Genomic DNA, 20672 nt, shown 5'->3' on the forward strand with positions numbered 1-20672 from the left:
ATCATACTGAAAAATCATTTTCTTTTTGTGTTGGACGGTAATTATTGCGGTCAAAGAATGAATCAATCCACATAGAAACCTCTTTTACTAATAATATTAATTAAATATATTATTAATTATCCCGACAACAACGCCAGCAACAATAACAATATACCAGTATAATTTTATGAGGTTCGAAAATGGTGAAATGTATGTCGAAAATGGTGAAATGTACATAAATCTTAATTCTATCCTTACGGATCAGAAAGACGATTTCTGAGTTCATAATAGAAAAAGAAAAACGCATAAACACATGAAAATCTCACACCAACTCTTATTCACTCATAAATTTACTTATCTATATTATTTATTACACAGCCAACAGCAATAATAACATACAAATATAAATTCATGAGATTCGAAAATGGTAAAATGTATGTAGACATTAACCTTATTTTTACCCAGAGAGACGATTTCCGAACCCATATTAGAAAAAAGAAAAAATGCATAGACACGTGAAAATCTCCACCTCTATAAAACCCTCTATTATCTTCCTTCACCTCATTTCTTTTCCCGCAACTGAGATTCTTTACCCTAAAACCCTAAATACTCTTAGCAGAGGCTATCAATGGCTTACATCGAACAAAACCAAAATGGTTCTCTAGTAACGCAAGAATCTCAAAATTCTCAAGTAAAGCCAGAAGAAGCAGACCCAGGAACAGTGAAAATCGAACCAGAGGTTTCGATAGAGAAGCCGAAATGGCCTGGATGGCCTGGGAGTTGTGTGTTCAGATTGATTGTACCTGTGTTAAAAGTTGGAAGTATTATTGGGCGTAAAGGAGAACTTGTTAAGAAGATGTGTGAAGAAACAGGGGCGAAGATTCGGGTTCTTGATGGCCCTGCTTCTTCTCCTGATCGTGTTGTAAGTTTACCCTTTTTTTGGAATGTATGATGCTCTTTTTATACACATTTCATATGATTCATGTTAAATTTGCTATCAAGGTTTGGATTTTGATGTGATGTTTTATGTTGATGTTTGTTTCACCACTGGTTAGGGGTGGAGGAGGGTTCAATTGAATCCCCTTTGTCAAAAAATTATATTGGTGCAATTAAGATAAAAAAGAGATTATTATTTTTTTGCATATATTAATTTATACTCCCTCTGTCCCAATTTACCTGGCACATTTGGAATTTTGAGAATCAATCAAATCTTTCTTTGATCAGAATATCTGTATATGCCTTTTAAATATTATATGGTTAATTATTGTGATTTATGGGTGCGTGTCGGATTCTCCAAAAGTAGTGTCTTTTTGGATAATCTGACACGTGTGCGGCATCAAACATGAAGAGTCCGTGCAACTTAACTTTTTACCTAGTTTTCAAATATATAAATTTTATTTGAAAATATTTGAAGCTTTTATGGCCGAATTCACGGTCAAAATTTAAAAGTTTGAATCTCAAAATTCCAATTGTGCCACATACATTGGGACGTAGGGAGTATATAAGCTTTTGAATTCCCTTGACATAAGGGAAGATTCTAGTGTAATGACTAAGGTGATTCAACAGTTGCTTGAGATATCACCTATTCAAATTCAAGTTGCAATTTTGCATATGTTTGAATCTCCTTACTGGAACTCCTTGGTCTGCCACTTGCACTGATATAGTAGTACCCTCGTTAAATGAACATCTTAAACTAGTAAATAGGAAGAGAGGAAGTATGGCACCAGATTGGAAGTAGCAGTTGACTGGACATCTAGGGGTAAAACACTGTTTCAGTATCAACTAATTGTTTTTATTGGGAACTTGTGTAGTTCAGGGAAGGGAAGGGTTGTATGAATATAAAATTTCGCAACTCTTAAGGTGAAAAGTAGGATTCTTACCACACAATTATCAAGTTCAGACTAATTGGGGTATTATAATTCTACTTGTTTCCTTTACTGACCTATAGATTGTTTTTATGGCTTAATAAGCATTAAGGGTTTAGGAGGTTTGAGTCTTGTGTGACTTAAGAGTACCACTTATTACACTAGTAAATCCCTCAAACTAAATCTTCCTTATTCTTCGTGGCATGACTCCTCTGCACGACCCTCCAATCCGTGCCCCCATTCCTGGCTTCACAGGGAAGCAGAGAAAATGCTAGATGTAAGGAATTGGCTCGATTGATCTTTTTATGTTTAAAATAATATGGTTTTAGTGATATTGCTTAGAATGATAATGAAGAGAGGACTGAGTTCTACATCAATGAGTTACCGGAAATACTTGGCTTAGATTTTTACAACAGCAAGCTAATGGAAGTTCACGAAAGCAAAACCAGCCTATAGCTATAGAAAGTTTATAAATGAGATCTCAGATTCGCTATTAGGTCCACTTTCAAACCTTCATAAAAACATCCATTTGAAGTGCAATTTATGTGTTTGAAGATGGATATCTAAACTAATTCTGAGGGAAAATTGAAATAATGAAATAGCAAAAGAGCAAAAAATTGAGGTGTGGAATAAGAATTATGACCTTTTATGTTTTCTTTCTTTTACTTTTGGGGGCTAGTGGCGGGGTATAGTAAGTGGTCGTTTGGTAGCCGGTTAGAGTTATACAAGGATTAGTGGCGGGGTACAGTAAGTGGTCGTTTGGTAGCCGGTGTGAGTTATACAAGGATTAGTAATATAGGAATTAATTATGAGGGTATCTGCAGTGATAGGTTATTCATGTATTAGTTATTCCATCTTCTATCGTGCATAAAATAATACATAATTCCCTCGTAACTTATACATATATTAGTTGTGCAGTTTCTAAATTGCAAACCAAACACTAGGTGTGTTGAATTTTATACATAGTAGAATGCTACAAAACAAGATTTTACTCATACAAAATTTAATACATGTATAACTTAAGTTGAAGATGTGTATGACATACATAGACTGTAGATATGATAATTAGTGTCCATCCCCTGTAATATGACTGATTCAAAGGGCAAGGTTATTGTTAATTATTTTCTTGCAAAGTTTGCATTTTATTCGTCGTTCTCACTCTTAAGATGCTTCATGTGCTATCATTCTTTCTGGGTATCAATTTTCAATATTTTCTGGTGTGAAGGCTTCCAACCTCCTTATTCTGTTCTGCCCTCTCTTTGAAAAAAGTAGTCTTTATGATAGTCCTCATAACAATGCTACAGGTTCTAATATCGGGGAAAGAAGAACCCGAGGCAGCATTATCCCCTGCGATGGATGCTGTAATAAGAGTGTTCAAACGTGTCACTGGTCTGTCTGAAGGTGAAGATGATGTCAACTTAGCTGGAGTTGCTGGGGCTGCATTCTGCTCCATCAGACTACTTGTAGCATCAACACAAGCTGTGAACTTAATAGGAAAGCAAGGGTCTTTAATCAAGCCTATCCAGCAAAATACTGGTGCCTCCATTCGAGTTCTTTCCAATGGTATTTCCTTGCTGTCTTCAAAGTATTACTGCTTGAGTTGCTAGAATTACTGTTAAATAAGTTACAGGGATTCACTTTAATCTATATACTCAGATGAGATGTCAATCTATGCGACTTCGGATGAGAGAATTGTGGAAATTCAAGGTGAAGCTCTCAAGGTTCTTAAAGCTTTAGAATCAGTGATTGGGCACCTTAGAAAGTTCTTGGTGGATCATAGCGTTCTTCCCTTGTTTGAAAAGAGTGTAAGTTTATGCCTTTTTCCTTTATCAGTTTGTTAATCATATCAATGTTCTTTGATCTGCTCATCCTTGTTATACTTGTTCTTTCTGCAGTACAATACACCTGCTGTTCAGGAGCGCGAAACTGAGCCTTGGTCTGAGAGGACGATGCTTAATACTTCACGACCAGGACTTGGTGATTATCCTCCTCGATCAGGACTTGGTGATTATCCTCCTCGATCAGGACTTGGTGATTATCCTCTTCCAACAAAGAGGGACTCTCTATTTTCTGAACGTGAAAGCCAACTGGACTCACATTATCATTCTACTGGACTTTCACTGTATGGTCAAGATCCTGGACTTTCATTGTATGGACAAGATCCTGGACTTTCTGGAACTCGCACTTCAGGTGTTGGTCGTGCTGGGAATTCTGTTATTACTCAGGTTTGTGGCTTTAGCATCTGACTTTACATTACAGAGCTGTCTTGGTTGTTTTTAACCAAAAAACAACTTCAGTAAGCGGATTTCTCTTCTCGTCTATTTTCACGTTTCATGAGAGCTTATACAATCTTGATGGACACTTTATTAGTTTTTGCCTATGGTCGGGGGTTTAGACTGTCTGATCCAACAGTTTTCTTTCTTTTCATGAGTTATTCTTGTTTCTTACTTTTTGGGGTGACTGTTCCTGTGTGTGTGTCTGCGGCATCGGCTCTTTAGCGACCTTTCAAACAGAAAAGTTTTTAAAAATTTTGTCTTCTTTTTCTTTGTGGTATTAGAGTGTGGATGTTAGATTCTTGCATCAAGTTTCTGTTCCAAAAAAAAATCCTACTCTGGTCTTTTCTTATGGCATCTTGTCCAACTCCGTTGACCATTGAATTTTTGCTCACTGTTTATAAGAGGTCTGTTTTCCTTCTTTTTGTCGGGGTATTAAAATCAGGCATCGAGTCCCTCTTCTCCTCTGAGCATTGTATTTCCGGTCTTGTTACAGCAACTTTTTATTTCATTTCTGCTTCCAATTCAAGCTTAACTGATGAAGTCCCGGACTTTTGCATCCCCTTACCTTTTCTATGAGAAGATTTCTCTCCATGTTTATACAAATAAGCACTTATCTTTAATATTGCGCAACTGCTATGACTTTCCTGGGAAAAGAATCTTAACACCATCTTTCTTTGTGGTGATCTTTTTAGTGTTTCTTGTTCAAAGTAAAAAGAACTCAATTTAACTCATTTTCTTTAGTTCATGTGGAGTGTTGAAAGTGAAGCAAAATATTAAAATGTCTCGGAAAGTCATCTTTTGTTGTTATTAGTGTCTGGTAGCGATTCTTCTTATAAGAGTCTAGAGCTCCATTCATTGTTCCTGCAACTTTGGGTTACTCTTGGATTGCTACTTTCAAATCCCAGTGGAGGCAAAAATGCTAGGTGCAGTTTACAGAACTGCCGTCTTTTAATTGACAGAAATATCATTGTCGTATAAATATCTTGTTATCTTATCTCTTATAGAACATTTTTTATTTGATGGGCTTTTAAACTAATAAGGTAATTTGTGACATTTTACCATCCAAAAGATAAATAGTGACTTTGTTAAGTGAGAATACACACTTGATGAAATACACACTGGTGGCTACTTTTATGGTTTTATTCGGAAGAGTGAAGTGCTCGAGCAAACTAGATAGATTGGTAGAAATTCCATGTTTGCTCTCAAGGAACATTTGCTAACTGTGTACTGTAATATTTTTCTTTGCTAAACCATCCAATCATCACAAGCTGAGTATATGTATTAGTATGTTATCTTAATTGTGTTTGTAAGTTGTGTGAATAGTTGCATTTCTTTTTTGATCTAAAAGGCCTAGATCTGTAAAATCATAATTACACTTTCCCTGTTTCTTATGCTAGTTTTAAGTTCTCTTCAATGTGTGAAAAGTTACTCTGTTATGTCAAACAACAATATACTTGTCTCTGGCGACCTCATCTTGGTTTCCCTTTCAGATATCCCAGACTGTTCAAATGCAAATACCTCTAGCTTATGCAGAAGATATCATTGGCATAGGGGGAGCAAGTATTGCTTATATACGGCGTACTAGTGGTGCCGTTCTTACTGTGCAAGAAAGTCGTGGTTTATCTGATGAAATCACGGTGGAAATAAAAGGGACGTCATCACAAGTTCAGACAGCCCAGCAACTTATCCAGGTAATTCTCAATTTCAAAAAGACATCTAGTTGATATGTAAATACTCCACATATGATGCATCTAAAATTTGCAAACTATATGTGATTGAGGAGTTTCTATAGTATTCTTCCGAATTGCAAAGCAACTGATGAATGAATCGTCAATGTAGGAATTCATGGGCAGCCACAAAGAATCACTTCCGAGCAGTTATGGCCAGTTAGATACAGGCTTGAGGCAATCGTCTTACTCTAACCTAGGCAGTGGCTCTTATCCATCATCTTCATATGGAGGACATCAATATGGTGGTGGCTATGGATCATTTGGTGCAGGAGGAGGCTACAGTAGCTACAGGTCATGAACAGAATAGCCGGAGTCTTGGCACTCGTACTTCCCTTCCTGTTTGCATCTGGTGCCAGAGCAAACACTGAAGCAACTGCATGTGGTTCATGCTTTGTTAATCTGATGTCACATACAACAATGTATTGATAGCTTTTCAGTAGCTCACCATAGCTTTGTAGTTCTTTCATGTGTATCGATATGATACCATTGAATCTTTAGTTTATTTAATTTTACTTTAAGCTTCGTTTTGTAAATGCTGCATTTTGCGACTTGCACAAAAATGATCAGTTACAATTGCCTCGCTTGAGGCGTTGTAGTTTCACATATTTATGAATGAACCTTGTCGAATTTTGGTCTTTATAGTGTTTCTTTTGCGCTAAGTTTGTCTGTAAAAGGGGAGAGCATTCTTATCCAACTGGAATCTGGGTATGTGCTAATCTTCTACATCGAGTTCTACTGGAAAATTCACTATGTTTTGGAGTTAACTGAAGTTGGGGCGGAGCTCCTCTACTTGAGCCGAGTGGCTTTTTGCTCCTTTTTAGTAAGTCAAGTGGCTTTTTGCTCCTTCTTAGTAAGTCAAGTGGCTAACGCTCTTGTTTTAAGTCAAATGACTTTCTTTTCCCATAAGTCAAGTGACTTTCACTCGGCATATGGCTTTCATTAGTCAGAGAGTTAGAAAGCGTTAGTTCTGTGAGAGTCTTAGCCCGGCAAGATATGGAGTTTAATTGCTTTGAACTCACATTTTTGAATTTTTACAAATACCTCTAAACTTTTTATTAGTAATAGTAAATTTTATGACTTAATCCTCAATTTTGAAATGAATATGAAACTCTTTTAAAGGTATAATGTTTTTTCATATTTGGTTGGTCAAAATATTTTTTAAAATTTTTTTTTTCAAGAAAATAAGTTCCTTAAAATGAGGAGAGTGGCTTTTAGTTTCCTAATAAATGTAGTAAAAATAATTTCATAAATACCATTTAAAGTTCATTATTTTCTTCTCACTCACCCCCAAAAACCTCTAGAATATTTTCCAGAGTGAACATTTTTCTTGGTACCAATCACGCCCATAAGACCATTGATATTCACCTTTTTTATATTTGCTCTTTCTAATTTTACATATTTTTGCTTATAATAGCTAAATAAAATTTGAACGTCAAATATCAATATATATATATATATATATATATATATATATATAATAACACCTTATTATAACAATTATGAAATTTTCAGACAAAAATTATCAATATAGAAAGGTTTGATCGTATATATCACCGACTATTATTTTATAAGGTGGTTATAACCATATAAAATTCATACTTTAATATTTTATTATTCCTTCTGTTTTAAATTATTTGACACAACTGAATTTTGAGGGTTAAACAATTTAAATTTGATCGTAAATTTCATCAAGAAATTTTCAAGTTTTTTTAAAATAGAATTTATATATTTGAAAACTACATAAAAAAATATTACAAGTAACAACTGAAAATTAAAAATATTTAAAAGATATGTGAAAAACATATAATAAACCATCCTAAAGCCTTCCATGCTAGATTTGTAGTTAATTTTTGTAGGAGAAAATGTCATAAATAGTCTCTTAACTATAAGAGTAGGTCTAAAATGATCCTTTAACTATATATTTACTGGATTTAGTCCTTTAACTATTCAAAATATTATTAGGTTTGGTCCCTTAACTATACACATACTAGATTTAGTTCTTTAACTATCTAAAAACTTATTAGGTTTGGATCCTTAATTATACAATTATCGGTTTTAGTCCCTTAAATATGTACTTACCGATTTTAACTCTTTAAGTATTTAAAGACTTATCAGGTTTGATCTCTGTCCATTTTTTATATAAATAACTTAGGTTTATATTAACGGAATTCATGCCTCAATGAAATTAAATTCTTAACTCATTTTTTAGTTGTTTCTCTCCCCGCTGCTTTTTCTCCAAATTACTCTAATGAAAAGAACCTTAACCTCAACGATTCAAAATAAAATTCAAGAGGAAAAAATATAAGTTATAATTTTATTCACCGGAGGATAAGCGGAAACAGATTATTGCTACTAATTACTTGAGTATGCTAAAATTTATTATAAAAAAATTATTATCCATTAGATGTGTGGAGCGATTTATTTATATGTGGTAGAAACCAATTTTTTGCAATGAGAATAAAATTCAAAGTTCTTCTCTCACATGTTTTAATTCCAAATTTTGTACTCCAACGACTTTATTGAAGGGAATTTATTTTATATTTTAGAAGTTGAAATTTATTTAATGGTAGATTTGCAAAAAATAGTTTTTTTTATTTATAAATTTTGAAATAAATTGATTTTATTATTCTGTTTGTTTTATTTTATGTAGAAAAATTTGAGTAATAAGATTAGATTTCTTATTTTTCTTTTGTATGAAACAAAAATCCGCTCTAATTATGAACCGTTAATCATTAAAGAAGAGAACATAGCATGTTCAAGTCATTAACAACAAAAATATGATTTATTTTATACTTCATTGAATAAATACATTATGACTTATATCTTCTTTTTTCCTCATTAATTTTATTTTGAATAGTTGAAACTATTATTCTTTTTCATAAGAGTAATTTGAAGAAAAAGTAGTGGAGAGAGAGAAACAACTGGAAAAAAAATGAGTTAAAGATGTAATTTTAGGAAGACACGAGTTCCGTTAATATAAACCTAAGTTATTTGTATAAAAAATGAACAAAGACCAAACCTGATAAGTTTTTGAATATATATATATACTTAAAAAATTAAAATCGATAAATGTATAATTAACAGACTAAAATCGATAAGCGTATCATTAAGAAACTAAGCCTGATTAAATTTTTAAATAGTTAAAGAACTAAATTCAATAAATGCCTAATTAATGGTCATTTTAGACCTACTGGACTATTTATGACATTTTCTTATTTTTGTAGAGCCTATTTAAACCCTCCTAAAACCTTCCTCCTAGATTTATCAATCGGCCTTCGATTCACTGCGCCAAAGTTCCTTCTAATTTATGGTTATCATCTTTGAACACCCATCTTTTATTCTTTTTTTTTTTCCCTTCACCCATTTCCTATCTGCACTTACTGTCCTGACTATTTAAACTGAATGATTCTTGGGGTGTTTCAAGAATGTTACTTTTTTCACAAATTACATATACAGATATAGATAAATAGGTTCAGATTTAAAATGGGTATATAGATAATAATAAAGTTTTAGTATTTATGTTGCATAATTTTCTGAGATTGAGGTGGTTTTAGTTTAGAGCTAACAGTTGTACGTAATTATAGTGCTCAATTTATGATATTTTTTTTTGAAAAAGATTGCTTTTTTTTTATGACAGAGATGTAGGGGAAGGGGAAATGGGGAAAGGGATTATAAGGTGAGGAATCGAGAAAGTTTAGATAGCCAACCGACTGAGTTGCTAAAATCCTGTATGTATTTTCTTTTTCACTTCTAAATGAGAGGAAGAACCTTCTTTACGAAGTCTTTGTCAGTATTTAAGTTACAGGGTCAATATTCAATCAGTTTTTCATCCATTGCTTACAAGTCTTTTGATGATCTCAAGACTTGTATTGTATCACTTCAATCATTTGCTAATGACAAGGACCTCACAGGAGGGAAACAAGTTCATTGCCACATGCTTAGATGTGGTCATTTGGATTTATCTCCAGTGCCTACAACTAGCCTTATTAACATGTACTCGAAATGCAATTCGATATCCAATGCGTTATCTGTATTCTATACTTCACCACTTGATCATAATGTGTTTGTTTATAATGCTATAATAGCAGGGTTAATTGCCAATGATTTGCCTAAAAGTGCTTTTGAAATCTATTTCAAAATGAGACTAGGTGGTGTCATGCCTGATAAGTTCACTTTCCCTTGTGTGCTTAAGGCTTGTAAAAATGAAGTAGACGTGAAAAAGATTCACGGGTTAGTTTTTAAACTTGGGCTAGAAGTTGATTTGTTCATCGGCAGTGCTTTGTTGCACGGTTATCTGATGTATAGGATGGTGGATTTTGCGTTAGATGTGTTTGAGGATTTGCCGGAGAGGGAAGATGTTGTGATTTGGAATGCCATGATCAATGGCTATGCTCAAACTGCTGAGTTTGGTAGTGCTTTGATGGTTTTTAGGTGGATGATTGAGGATGGAGTTATTCCCAACAGGTTTAGCATAACGGGTGTACTTTCAGCTCTGGCAAATTATGGGGAAGTTTATAATGGAAAGGTGATACATGGGTTTGTGATAAAAAAAGGATTTGATTTGGGGGTTGCGATTTCTAATGCATTAATAGACATGTATGGTAAATGTAGCTGTGTTGCTAACGCTTTTGAGGTTTTCGAGACAATGGATGATAAGGATATATTTTCATGGAACTCAATAATTTGTGTGCATGAACAATGTGGTAATCACGAGGGAACTTTGAGGCTTTTCAAAAGGATGTTGTCCGCTAGAGTTAGTCCTGATTTGGTGACTGTCACCACTGCACTTCCTGCCTGTGCTCATTTAGCAGCATTGAGGCATGGTAGAGAGATTCATGCATACGTGATTGTTAATGGTCTAAGGAAAGATACTGCTGACAAAGAATATGACGATACTTACATTGACAATGCAATTTTGGACATGTATGCCAAATGTGGAAGCATGCGTGAGGCTAAGCTGATCTTTGATATGATGAATTTCAAAGATGTGGCATCGTGGAACATTATGATTAAGGGGTATGGCGTGCACGGATTTGGCATCAAGGCATTAGAATTGTTCTCTGATATGTGTAAGGCAAAATTGAGGCCTGATGATGTCACATTTGTTGGGGTTTTGTCAGCTTGCAGCCATTCAGGCCTTGTAAAACAGGGGAGAGAATTTCTTGCCCAAATGCAGCCGAAGTATGGTGTTGTGCCTTCTATTGAACATTACACCTCTGTGATTGACATGCTAGGTCGTGCTGGGCAGCTTGAAGCTGCTTATGAGTTGTTATTAACAATGCCCATTAAGACCAATTCTGTAATATGGAGAGCTCTCTTGGCTGCCTGCCGTCTCCATGGTAATGATGATCTTGCTAAGGTTGCTGCAAAACAGGTACTTGATCTTGAACCAGATCATTGTGGAAGTTATGTCATATTATCAAATGTTTATGGACAAACTGGTCGCTATGAAGAGGTATTAGAGATAAGAGATGCAATGAAGCTACAAAATGTAAGGAAGACACCTGGTTGCAGCTGGATTGAACTTCATAATGGTGTCCATGTCTTTATAACTGCTGATAAGTCACATCCTGAAGGCAACCTTATTTATGCTGGATTGAATTCTTTAACTGCTCGGTTGCGTGAGCATGGTTATACACCAGAATCTGATGCCTTGGAGAGAAGTCCATGATATTCCAGACTTATTCTCCATCATCCTAGATGAAGATTCCTGAAGCACTGACTGAAAGCAATATCTCTTTTTGAAACCTAGCAAGTGTGTGAGTTAGTTTTGCTTCTCATGGAAACCAATGTCTATGCATGCTGGTGCTGTGAAAACAGTCCGAGTTATCTGTGTGCTTTTGCATATAAACTTTCCACTGAAAAATGAAAAGTATGTTTTCTTCACTTTTGGAGCATCTCATTTTGCAGCATCTACTATAACCAGGGGGATATTTAATGCAACTAAGGACTATGCTTCTCCTTTTGATGGTGACGGTCATGGAATGTAAGTGTTCACTATCATGGGCATTTCCACTGCGGCTTTTTTGTAGGCTTATTTGGTATTCAGAACGTGCACACTGAATGTTGTTACTCGTTATCATAATCAATATGTTTCGAGGAGCTGATTGGGATTGTTTAAGTAATTCCATTTCTTCTGAAGTATAATTTTTAGCGATCTACCTACTTTATATATGAATTCTGGTCATCAAACTTCTTTGTAAGAATAAGTCTTGAAAATGGTGAAGGAAATGCTTAAGTATTCTGGGAAAATGCCATTAACTTTTTTTTGCCGGCAAAAGCAGGGTATTTAAGTTGATAAGGATAGAAGGAAGGGCCCATTATTCCCTGAGTGTTGAATCATGCCTCACTGGCCCTTGGGGATTTCTGGCTTTATAAAAAAAATAAATGAAAATGGTGAAGGAAATGCTGAAGTATAGGTTCTGTGAAAATTGCCAGCATTTTGGTCGGCTATAGCTTTTTTCTTTTCCAGATTTTCAAATACTAATCATTTGTTTCTCTGCATCCTACCAACTTTGATCTTTTATTAACCTTACCTTGACACTAAATGTGAAGCTACAGTAGGTTCCTAAGAAAGCCTGCATTAGGCATTCTATAAAGCAGTTGATACGTCTCTCCTTTAGGTTTAAATTTTGGATCTTTTGCTTAAACCTGTAAAATAATCTCTTAGCCAAAGTTAAAATAGTGGGAACCCCAAAATTCTGCTGTTCAACTTCAGTAACTACCTTCATCTTCAAACACGTACATGACAATGATATTAACATTTTAGTCCTACTTTAGAAACAATAACAAAACAAGTACTCGTCAGTTCCAAACAAGGTGGGTTGGCTATATGAATCCTCATTGACCATGTTTCTCCATTTAAATTCATCTCAGGCCTACTTTTTTATTTTAAAAAAGGAGGAAACTTTATGGGCCTACCCCAGACTAGCGCTTTTTGATCAAGGCCTCTCTAATGCCTCTTTTAGGATATGTAAAATTCTTATTTTGTTAGTCGCAATGGATCGTTCATGGAACTATCAAGAGTTGAGCATCTCTATGAAACTGTACGAATGTGGTGCAGTCTGCACGATGAGGAAGATGCTATAGCCAATATCTCTTGTGAAAATTCACTCGCTGGGGGTTCATTTATTTTAAATGTTAAATTTTCCACCTTTCCATCAATAAAGTCAGAAAGAATACAATTCAACAGCCACAAGAAGATTCCAATGTCTAATTTGGTGACAGATTCCTGATTTGAAACCTTGCTGATATCAAATATTTTGTCTGACTAATAATTGGTAATTGAACAGCCAGGCTTTGGTTTTTAAGGTTCCAAAGAACACAAAGAAAAGAGAAGCAATGGAACGAAAAGAAAGCATCTTGCTTGATTTGAACTTTCTTGAGATCATCAATTTGTTATGTTTGAGAATTCAGTTGTCTTTACTGCAAGCTTAAAGTTACTGAAAATAGCATCTGCAACCAAGTGCCTTGAATTTCTTAATTTAACAGCCATATTGCTTTTATTGCTGCAGGGAACCATGGGATCCCCATTATTGTAGCTGGACATAACTTTGGAAATACTAGTGGAATATCTCCTCGTTCACAGTAAGAAATTAGAAGTTAATTATTAAGCTACTTCGGAACTTATGTCAAAAGAAAGACAAGTACACTGCTACAATGGGCTACAGGAACTTCATGGAGACCATTCCTAAACAGGCATCATGGATCTTACTGAAGATCATGAAGACATCTAAGTATTTCACAGAAGCAGGACATGAACCAGTTCCCAACAACAGTTCTATCAGAAGATTAGAGGAGAGTTTCCAAAGGTGGAGTGGAAGAAACTGGTATGCAATAACCTTGGAATTCCTAAGTGGCCATGGAAGATGATTTGGAAAACCAAAGAACCTACGAAAGAAGCTTTTTTTGGTTGGCTAGCAGCTAGGGATGCTTGCCAAACACAACACAAGTTACTAAGGAGAGGATTTTCCTTGTGCAGTAGATGCTATTTCTGCAATTCAGAGGAGGAAACAGTTGAACATCTTTTCATGCATTGCAGATTTTCAAGACAATGTTGGGAACTTTTCTTTAGAATAATGGGCGTATCTTTGGGTGTTACCAGAGAAAATCAGTAGCTTGTTGGAAGTATAGCGATCTGTTTGAGGATGTCTGAGGTGGTGCCGATCTGTTTTCTGACCTCTCACTAAGAAAAGGGTAATTTGTGTAGTTTATATAGTGCCTACAACTTTTACTTGTCTTGAGGATTCCTTGGTATGATTAGCTATTATCTAGCTTCAATTAGCATCATAAACGGGTTTTTAAGTACCATTTTTATGTGCGCGCAAACTGTCCCAGACAGGAGGAAACGACCATCATTAAAAAAACTGTACTGTTTGTTATGTCGTGACTAAATAGAAAAGAACTAACAACCCAAGCTTTTATCGCTGAAATAATGAATTTGAATACTTCTATCTTCCAGGTGCTCACAACTATTTACGGAATACATATAACATGCTTCATCTATCCTTAAAAATATATTGTGTTTAAGAAAGTTGTTTATATTGAAATTCTATCTGATCCTGGAATGCTGCTTCACAATATAATTTTTTTTAAGAATTCCAGTCATTCCGATTAAACTCCATTGAGGCTTTCCGTTGCATTATTATTTATTTGTTTCTAACTGTAGCATTCTTTATTTGATGTCTTATCTAAGGAGCTCTGAGATTTTACTACTTTGGCTAATGCAGGTGTGAGGCCAGAAGATCATTCCTACACAATACAAACTGGTACTGGTGGTATGCTCTCATTTTTTCTCCTAAAAGGTTACAGGCTTGCAGGTTGCAGCAGTGTTTTTCCCTTCCATTTGTGCTCTGGGGCCAGTGCTCAAAGTCTAAATGTTGCTTCAATTATCTGGCAGCGATTGGCAGTAGATGCTTAAAAGGATTTAAAAGTTTTTATGGAACATCATATCGGCTAATCTTGATGAAGCCCAAGGTACGTACTCTCCCTCCTAATTCGTTTGTGTTCTCTTGCCTACAAATTCGACCAATTGTTGGCGCTAAATCAGACAGTTAAATTTATTTTGTCAGAAAAAAGCATAAATGACCAGAAACTGCACTAAAACTATTAATCCTAGTAAATTTCATCAAGAAAATTACTCCTAGTAATAGTTTAGCGGTACCTATGGCTGGTGGGAGCTAATAGGTATTCCGTGGAATGATTCGAGGTGCTCAGAAGACACCATAGTTACAAAAACAACATATTTCAAATTTCATTTGGTTTTAATCTTAGGAAGCAAAAGTGATAAATATTCAAGAACAGATAAGAGTACCCTACTAGAAGTGAAGAAAAGAAAGAAGGAAAAAGGTGTAAGAAATAAGAGGTGGCATTTATATTTGGATGGTTGGCACTTTTAAACGGTTGGGGCAAATGTTTAAGATGTTGATGGGGACTTGATAAGCAATGTTAGCATAAATTTACCTAACACTTGCATGCTTTGGTTGGTATTTGCTTCATGGGCAGATGTACTGTCCAGAATAATAATATGCCTCTTGTTTTGCATTGTTGCAGGGCATCTAAGAATTCTTCATAGCCGTAGAAAGAGACGACGAGTAGTGACACATACAGTGTATCGTATGATGCTATCACATCAACTTGGCTATTATTTTCTTCTAAACAACTTGGTTTTGGCCTACTAATCTCAGAGAAAGAAAGCTCGCTTTCACCAAGTCACGGCCTAGACAAGCTATGGTTCTCGGAGGAGCCTTCAGTCCAATGGTCATCGCAGTTGGTAGGAGTAACAAGTGGTTTTCTTTTGATATGTTTGGTTTGAGCATAGCAACAAGTGATTGTTTTGTTGTGTTTTTTTTTTGCAAGAAACAAATGGTAGAACATTTGAGCATAGTTATGTGTTTCAATGACTGAACTGGATTGGTTTCTTTGTGTCCTCTTCACACATTTAACATTAGTGTCCAAACTATGCACCACCTTATTTGTAGCCTTATATAATTCGTTTTTATCTGGCATTAAGTAGGAACAACCTGCACTTTTTACTCTTAAGATAAATGTTGTTCCTTGCACTATATTCTATTACAAAGCACCTTTGATATTCTCAGGAAAGTGATCTTGATTGAAGCACAATAAAATTGAGCCGTGGGGGGGCATTTGGACCTACGATATTAGACACTTTCAATTCAAAATTTTTAAAAAGCTTTTGCGCGTGATCACAAGTGTCTATTACGAGATAAGTGAACCACTTAAAATGTGTCATGTCCTTTAATTATATATATTAAACTCAACAAGCTGTAAAGAAATGCTAATACGTATAATAAGGAACATATATATTTTATGTAATCAACTTATCTACATAAGGGCACTTGTAAACACACACACGAACACTTTCAAAATAATGACCGACATTGCTTGTTAAGGATATTTTATTTTCTGTTCAGTTACTCAACTAGAACAGATCATAATTAAAGTATCTAAATAAAATTTAACTAGCGAGTTGTAAAAATTATCCATTTGTTCAACCTTTTTTATAGACCATATTTATTACTTATTTTTCATTTTCTACGTTATAATCTCATTTATTTTTCCTCGCCCACCCCTAAGTTTTTTTTACGGAAAAGGGCCAAAATTATCCTTTAACTATTCGAAATAGAGCACATATACCCTTAAACTATATTCTGGCTCAAAAATATCCTTCCCGTCATACTATTGGCTCACTTCTACCCCTTCGTTTGATGGAATAAAATATGGCATCTCATGTGTATTAATTTCTCCCACGTAGGATCTCCACATAAGCGCCCACCCCACCCCATCCCATCAATTAAAAGACCAAAACCCACTCCAAACCCATCCTTGACTCCCGTAGTTATGATTTTCTTAACTTCCGTAGTTACGACTGGCACAATTAATTTGCAGTAGTTTTTAAGTAAACTATTAATTTGCTATTTAAAAAATGCCACTGGGCTAAAATCTAAAAATAAGAGAGAAGTTCCTTTTTCACCTTCAACAATATCTATAAACTGATTATTCTTTAACGGTAAACCACCCATTCCCTTACCCAACTATTTTAGTGTTTTTGGAATAGAAGAGAAGAATGCCAACTCTGAATCTGTTCACAAATTTACCAGTAGATGCAGTAGTTGCTTCTGATATTCTAAAAGATGCTACTAAAGCTGTTGCAAAAATCATAGGCAAACCAGAATCAGTTAAGTCATTTTGGGCTTTTTATGTTTTCATTCACATTTATATTGACTGCTACCTGCTTGATAATATTCCCCTGAGACAAGACCTCAGTGGACAGAGTTACCTGTTGCTGGTGGCAGTGGCGGAACCAGAATTTTTAATAAGGGGGTTCAAAATCTAAAAAGGTTGACACACGAACTAGTCGAATGGGGTCGACATCTACTATTTATACATAAAAAAATATTTTAATCATGTATAAATAATATAATTTTTCGCCGAAGGGGGTCCGGATGAACCCCTGGATACATGTTGGTCCGCCCCTGGCTGGTGGGATATGGCAGGTAACTTATATAATTAGCCGAGGTGCACAAAAGCTGGTCCGGACACTAAACTCATCAAAATAAATAAATATTCCCCTAAGAAAAGTTTATCAATGATCTAGTGGTAATTATAAGTCATTCTTTACTTCTAATTTTTTAGGTTGGAAATAACATTGGTATAACCATATGCTATCCCCAGAATCCACGACTAATTCCATTAAAGAGGGAAGAGCTTCCTATATATATTGTTTTCTCCATTGTCAGGGTCTCTACCAGGTTAAGAGTGAGATGGATTATCCATCTCACCACACTTGATGGTCATGTGGAGGTTGAGTAGGAACATGTTCAGAGATGGGGTAAAAGAAAAAGGAAAAAAACTTCTACATGGGTTTTAGTTTAGCGAGGATATGACCTTAGATAGGAAGTTATGGAGGATATGAATTAGAGTGGAAGATTAGTAGGTAGTAGAGCGTTGTCTCGCTTATTTTTCTGTACTAGTAGTCAGAGTATTATTAATCCTGTAGTTTCTTGTCTTCTTGTCCAAAGATATCTGGTACTATTTTATGGTTTCTTACACTTTGAATATCGTATTATTTTCTTGTAGTTACGGTTTCTTTTTGTTTTAGAATGCTTTGACAGCCTCTCTACCTTCCAAGGTAGGGGTAAGGTCTGCGTACACTCTACCCTCCCCCCCACACCACTTGTGGGACTATAGTGGATATGTTGTTGTTAAATATAAACTGAAAGTTTTGAAGGAAATAGTAACTTTAAGAAGAAGAAGATAATAGTGAAGGGAATATTTTTCTAAAAAAATAATAGGGAAGTGAGATGAATAGAAAGACAAATTTAGTCCTTTGTTGCTCAAAATCATGAATGGCCAGGTTTGCTATGAGAGACTAAGGTAGTTGTTAATTAAGACTATATTCGCACTAAAAATATTTACACCTCCAACAGGAAGAAATCAATATCCTCTAGCACATGGTAGTTGCGAAAATATTGACACTCAAATTGGACACGAATTTATATTTTGATGGGATTGAACCTGAGACTGAGCACTTCCACCTTAACCATTAGGATAAGTCTTCATTGCTGATAGCTTGTAAATTATTGTTGTTAGTTTGGGGCAACTGAAAGGAATTCTTCTTTGGTTTTCTATTTCATTTATGTTGGTAGATTAGAAATGCAGAATCCAATAAATATTTTGATGCCAATTCTTGCCCCTTCTACTCTATTTCTTTTTGTGCTAGTATAACGGAATTTTAAGTGTTCTCTTAGCATTTCTTCGTTCCAAAGCAGCAGCACAAGTAGATTTAGTACCCTTTTCCCCTGTAAGTAGACTACTAGCTTTCAGCGACTTAAATGACGGGGGTTATATTTTCATATTGCTGATTGTAAGGGCCAGAGTTTTAATATATGAAGATGGAGTTGGTTTAAGGGGAGCTTATATTGTGCAAAGTTTAGTTTGTTTAGAATGAAGTGACGTTACCATTGTGGAAGTATGTTAACACAACTCTACTTGTTTTTCCCCAGTATGTGATGATCTTGTTGAATGGAGGAGTTCCTATTGCGTTTGCTGGTACCGAAGCTCCTGCTGCATATGGAGAATTAATCTCCATTGGAGGTCTTGGACCTAGTGTGAATGGAAAACTCAGTTCAACCATTGCAGAAATTCTTCAGACAAAACTGTCAATAGACAGTGACAGATTCTATATAAAGTTTTATGATTCTCCGGTACGTCTTTACGGGAACAAAGAAGGAAATGATGTTTTGTGTTTTCCCCCTACCCAGCCCCCACTCCCCTTCCTTGGGGCACTGCAAGGTTACGTGCAGTACACTTCCCTTTGTCTTGAACAACTAAAGGAATAATTTACTCTTTTCCTTTTAGACGCCTGGATTCAAACAGAACCACTTCAATCTACCCTAGCAAAGTTTAGACCTTGTTTGTGTTTTCTAAAGTTGTGTGATATATATTGAGCATATTTTAAGTTGTTTATTAGCAAGGATCACTCTGCATATAAATTTTTGTTTGAGGAAAAAAATAGATGAAGTTTGAATATGAATTGAATTAGCTGTAAATTTTGTTCTGAAATTTGCGGAGAAGAACTACTTAAAGTAACCATATGGGAAACAACTTTCATGTTAATTTTAGCTGAGGTTGAATTGATGTCCTTCCGTTGATTTTGTTTGTAATAATGTGGTATCCAGGTCAGTTTGCACGCACCTTGACTAACTCCCAAACTACATTACTGTTTCCTCAATATATTCTTTCAATTGGAATTCATGTATGGAATCCTACTCATAACCGATTGCCGATTGGTTAAAGTTAGACTACCCATCTTGCGATGCATCGGTGGAAATATCCTACAATCCTGTTGGAATTGGCTCTATTTTGAAATAGAATCTAATCAACAAGAAGAAACGTCAACAATGACAACAACATGCCTCAATCCCAAGCAAGTCACTAGAATCTGAATCCGTACATAATAAGTAGACATTTTACTTATAACCTACTTTTTGGTTGCAATTCTATATGCTCAACCTGCACAAACTTGAGTTATTGCAGCATTTAGCTTGGTTCTCGTGATTTAATCTTGCGTTGTCATTTTTTATTTGACCGTGTTTACATCAATGTAAAGGTTTTGTCAATGCTATATCTTAATCGAAAAGCCTTTTCTTTGCATGCAGCGCCCATATTTTGGGTTCAATGGCTCAACTTTTTGATGAACCTGCTGAAAAATAACTGCTCTGGAGAAGGAACTTCTTGGTAGAGCAGTGGCTTAAGACTTCATCTGCTCTCAGCTGCACCCGTTTCACGAAAGAAGTAACCCTTCTGACGTGTTCGATGGTGATGCTTTTGTACAAGTTCTGTACAACTTGATTGCAGGTTTCGTAGCGATAAGAAATAGAAAATTGTAATGCATATTTCAGGATTAACAAATGCCCAGCATAGGGCTAATTTTCCAAATTTAGTGTTTGTGTTTTCTTCTACTTAAAACTGAAGTCATTCTTAAATAGGATTATATTATGTTTTTATACAAGTCAATGAAGTACAACCCTGTGAGTTTATTATGTGTACAGTCTCTTGAACTGAAGGTTAATCTACAAGTTAAAGAAGTACAAACCTACAATAACCATGTTGGAAATGACATGAGTTCCATGGAGTCTAATGTCTAATGGCCAGCAGGATACTTTGAAGTGTTAGGGTTTTTAAGGTGTGAATGGAAAATGAGAAAATGGTACCTTTTAGATTACACCAAAACAGCATATTTTGAATTGCACCTCTCCATTTCACTTTTTTTAACTGCTAATTTGTGTTTACTGCTTGAT

General features: G+C 35.2%; 3 protein-coding genes across 7 annotated transcripts; all 3 read left to right on the plus strand.

Moving 5' to 3' along the window:
• Nucleotides 1-532: 532 nt before the first annotated feature.
• On the plus strand, nt 533-6489 carry LOC129891355 (RNA-binding KH domain-containing protein PEPPER-like). The gene is made up of 6 exons (XM_055966677.1): nt 533-901; nt 3149-3407; nt 3501-3649; nt 3740-4069; nt 5611-5811; nt 5960-6489. Exons 1-6 carry the CDS (start codon nt 608-610, stop codon nt 6146-6148), a joined length of 1422 nt encoding a protein of 473 aa, XP_055822652.1. The 5' UTR covers nt 533-607; the 3' UTR covers nt 6149-6489.
• A 2603-nt stretch (nt 6490-9092) lies between these two features.
• LOC129891356 (pentatricopeptide repeat-containing protein At3g14730) lies at nt 9093-15769 on the plus strand. 5 transcript variants are annotated; one of them, XM_055966679.1, is made up of 5 exons: nt 9093-11836; nt 13365-14046; nt 14580-14669; nt 14750-14826; nt 15403-15769. In XM_055966679.1, exon 1 carries the CDS (start codon nt 9605-9607, stop codon nt 11519-11521), a length of 1917 nt encoding a protein of 638 aa, XP_055822654.1. In that variant the 5' UTR covers nt 9093-9604; the 3' UTR covers nt 11522-11836; nt 13365-14046; nt 14580-14669; nt 14750-14826; nt 15403-15769. The 5 variants fall into 5 exon arrangements, with proteins under 5 accessions (XP_055822654.1, XP_055822657.1, XP_055822656.1 ...); XM_055966682.1 differs by having other exon boundaries at nt 14580-14627; XM_055966681.1 differs by having other exon boundaries at nt 13365-13437; nt 13549-14046; nt 14580-14826.
• Nucleotides 15770-16771: 1002 nt separating this feature from the next.
• Nucleotides 16772-20388, plus strand: LOC129891357 (uncharacterized). The gene is made up of 3 exons (XM_055966683.1): nt 16772-17047; nt 18876-19076; nt 20031-20388. The coding sequence occupies exons 1-3, from the start codon at nt 16937-16939 to the stop codon at nt 20064-20066; spliced, it is 348 nt and encodes a 115-aa protein (XP_055822658.1). The 5' UTR covers nt 16772-16936; the 3' UTR covers nt 20067-20388.
• Nucleotides 20389-20672: the final 284 nt, after the last annotated feature.

This window comes from Solanum dulcamara, chromosome 6 (assembly GCF_947179165.1).
Source record: "Solanum dulcamara chromosome 6, daSolDulc1.2, whole genome shotgun sequence".
In the NCBI taxonomy this organism is placed as follows: Eukaryota; Viridiplantae; Streptophyta; class Magnoliopsida; order Solanales; family Solanaceae; genus Solanum; species Solanum dulcamara.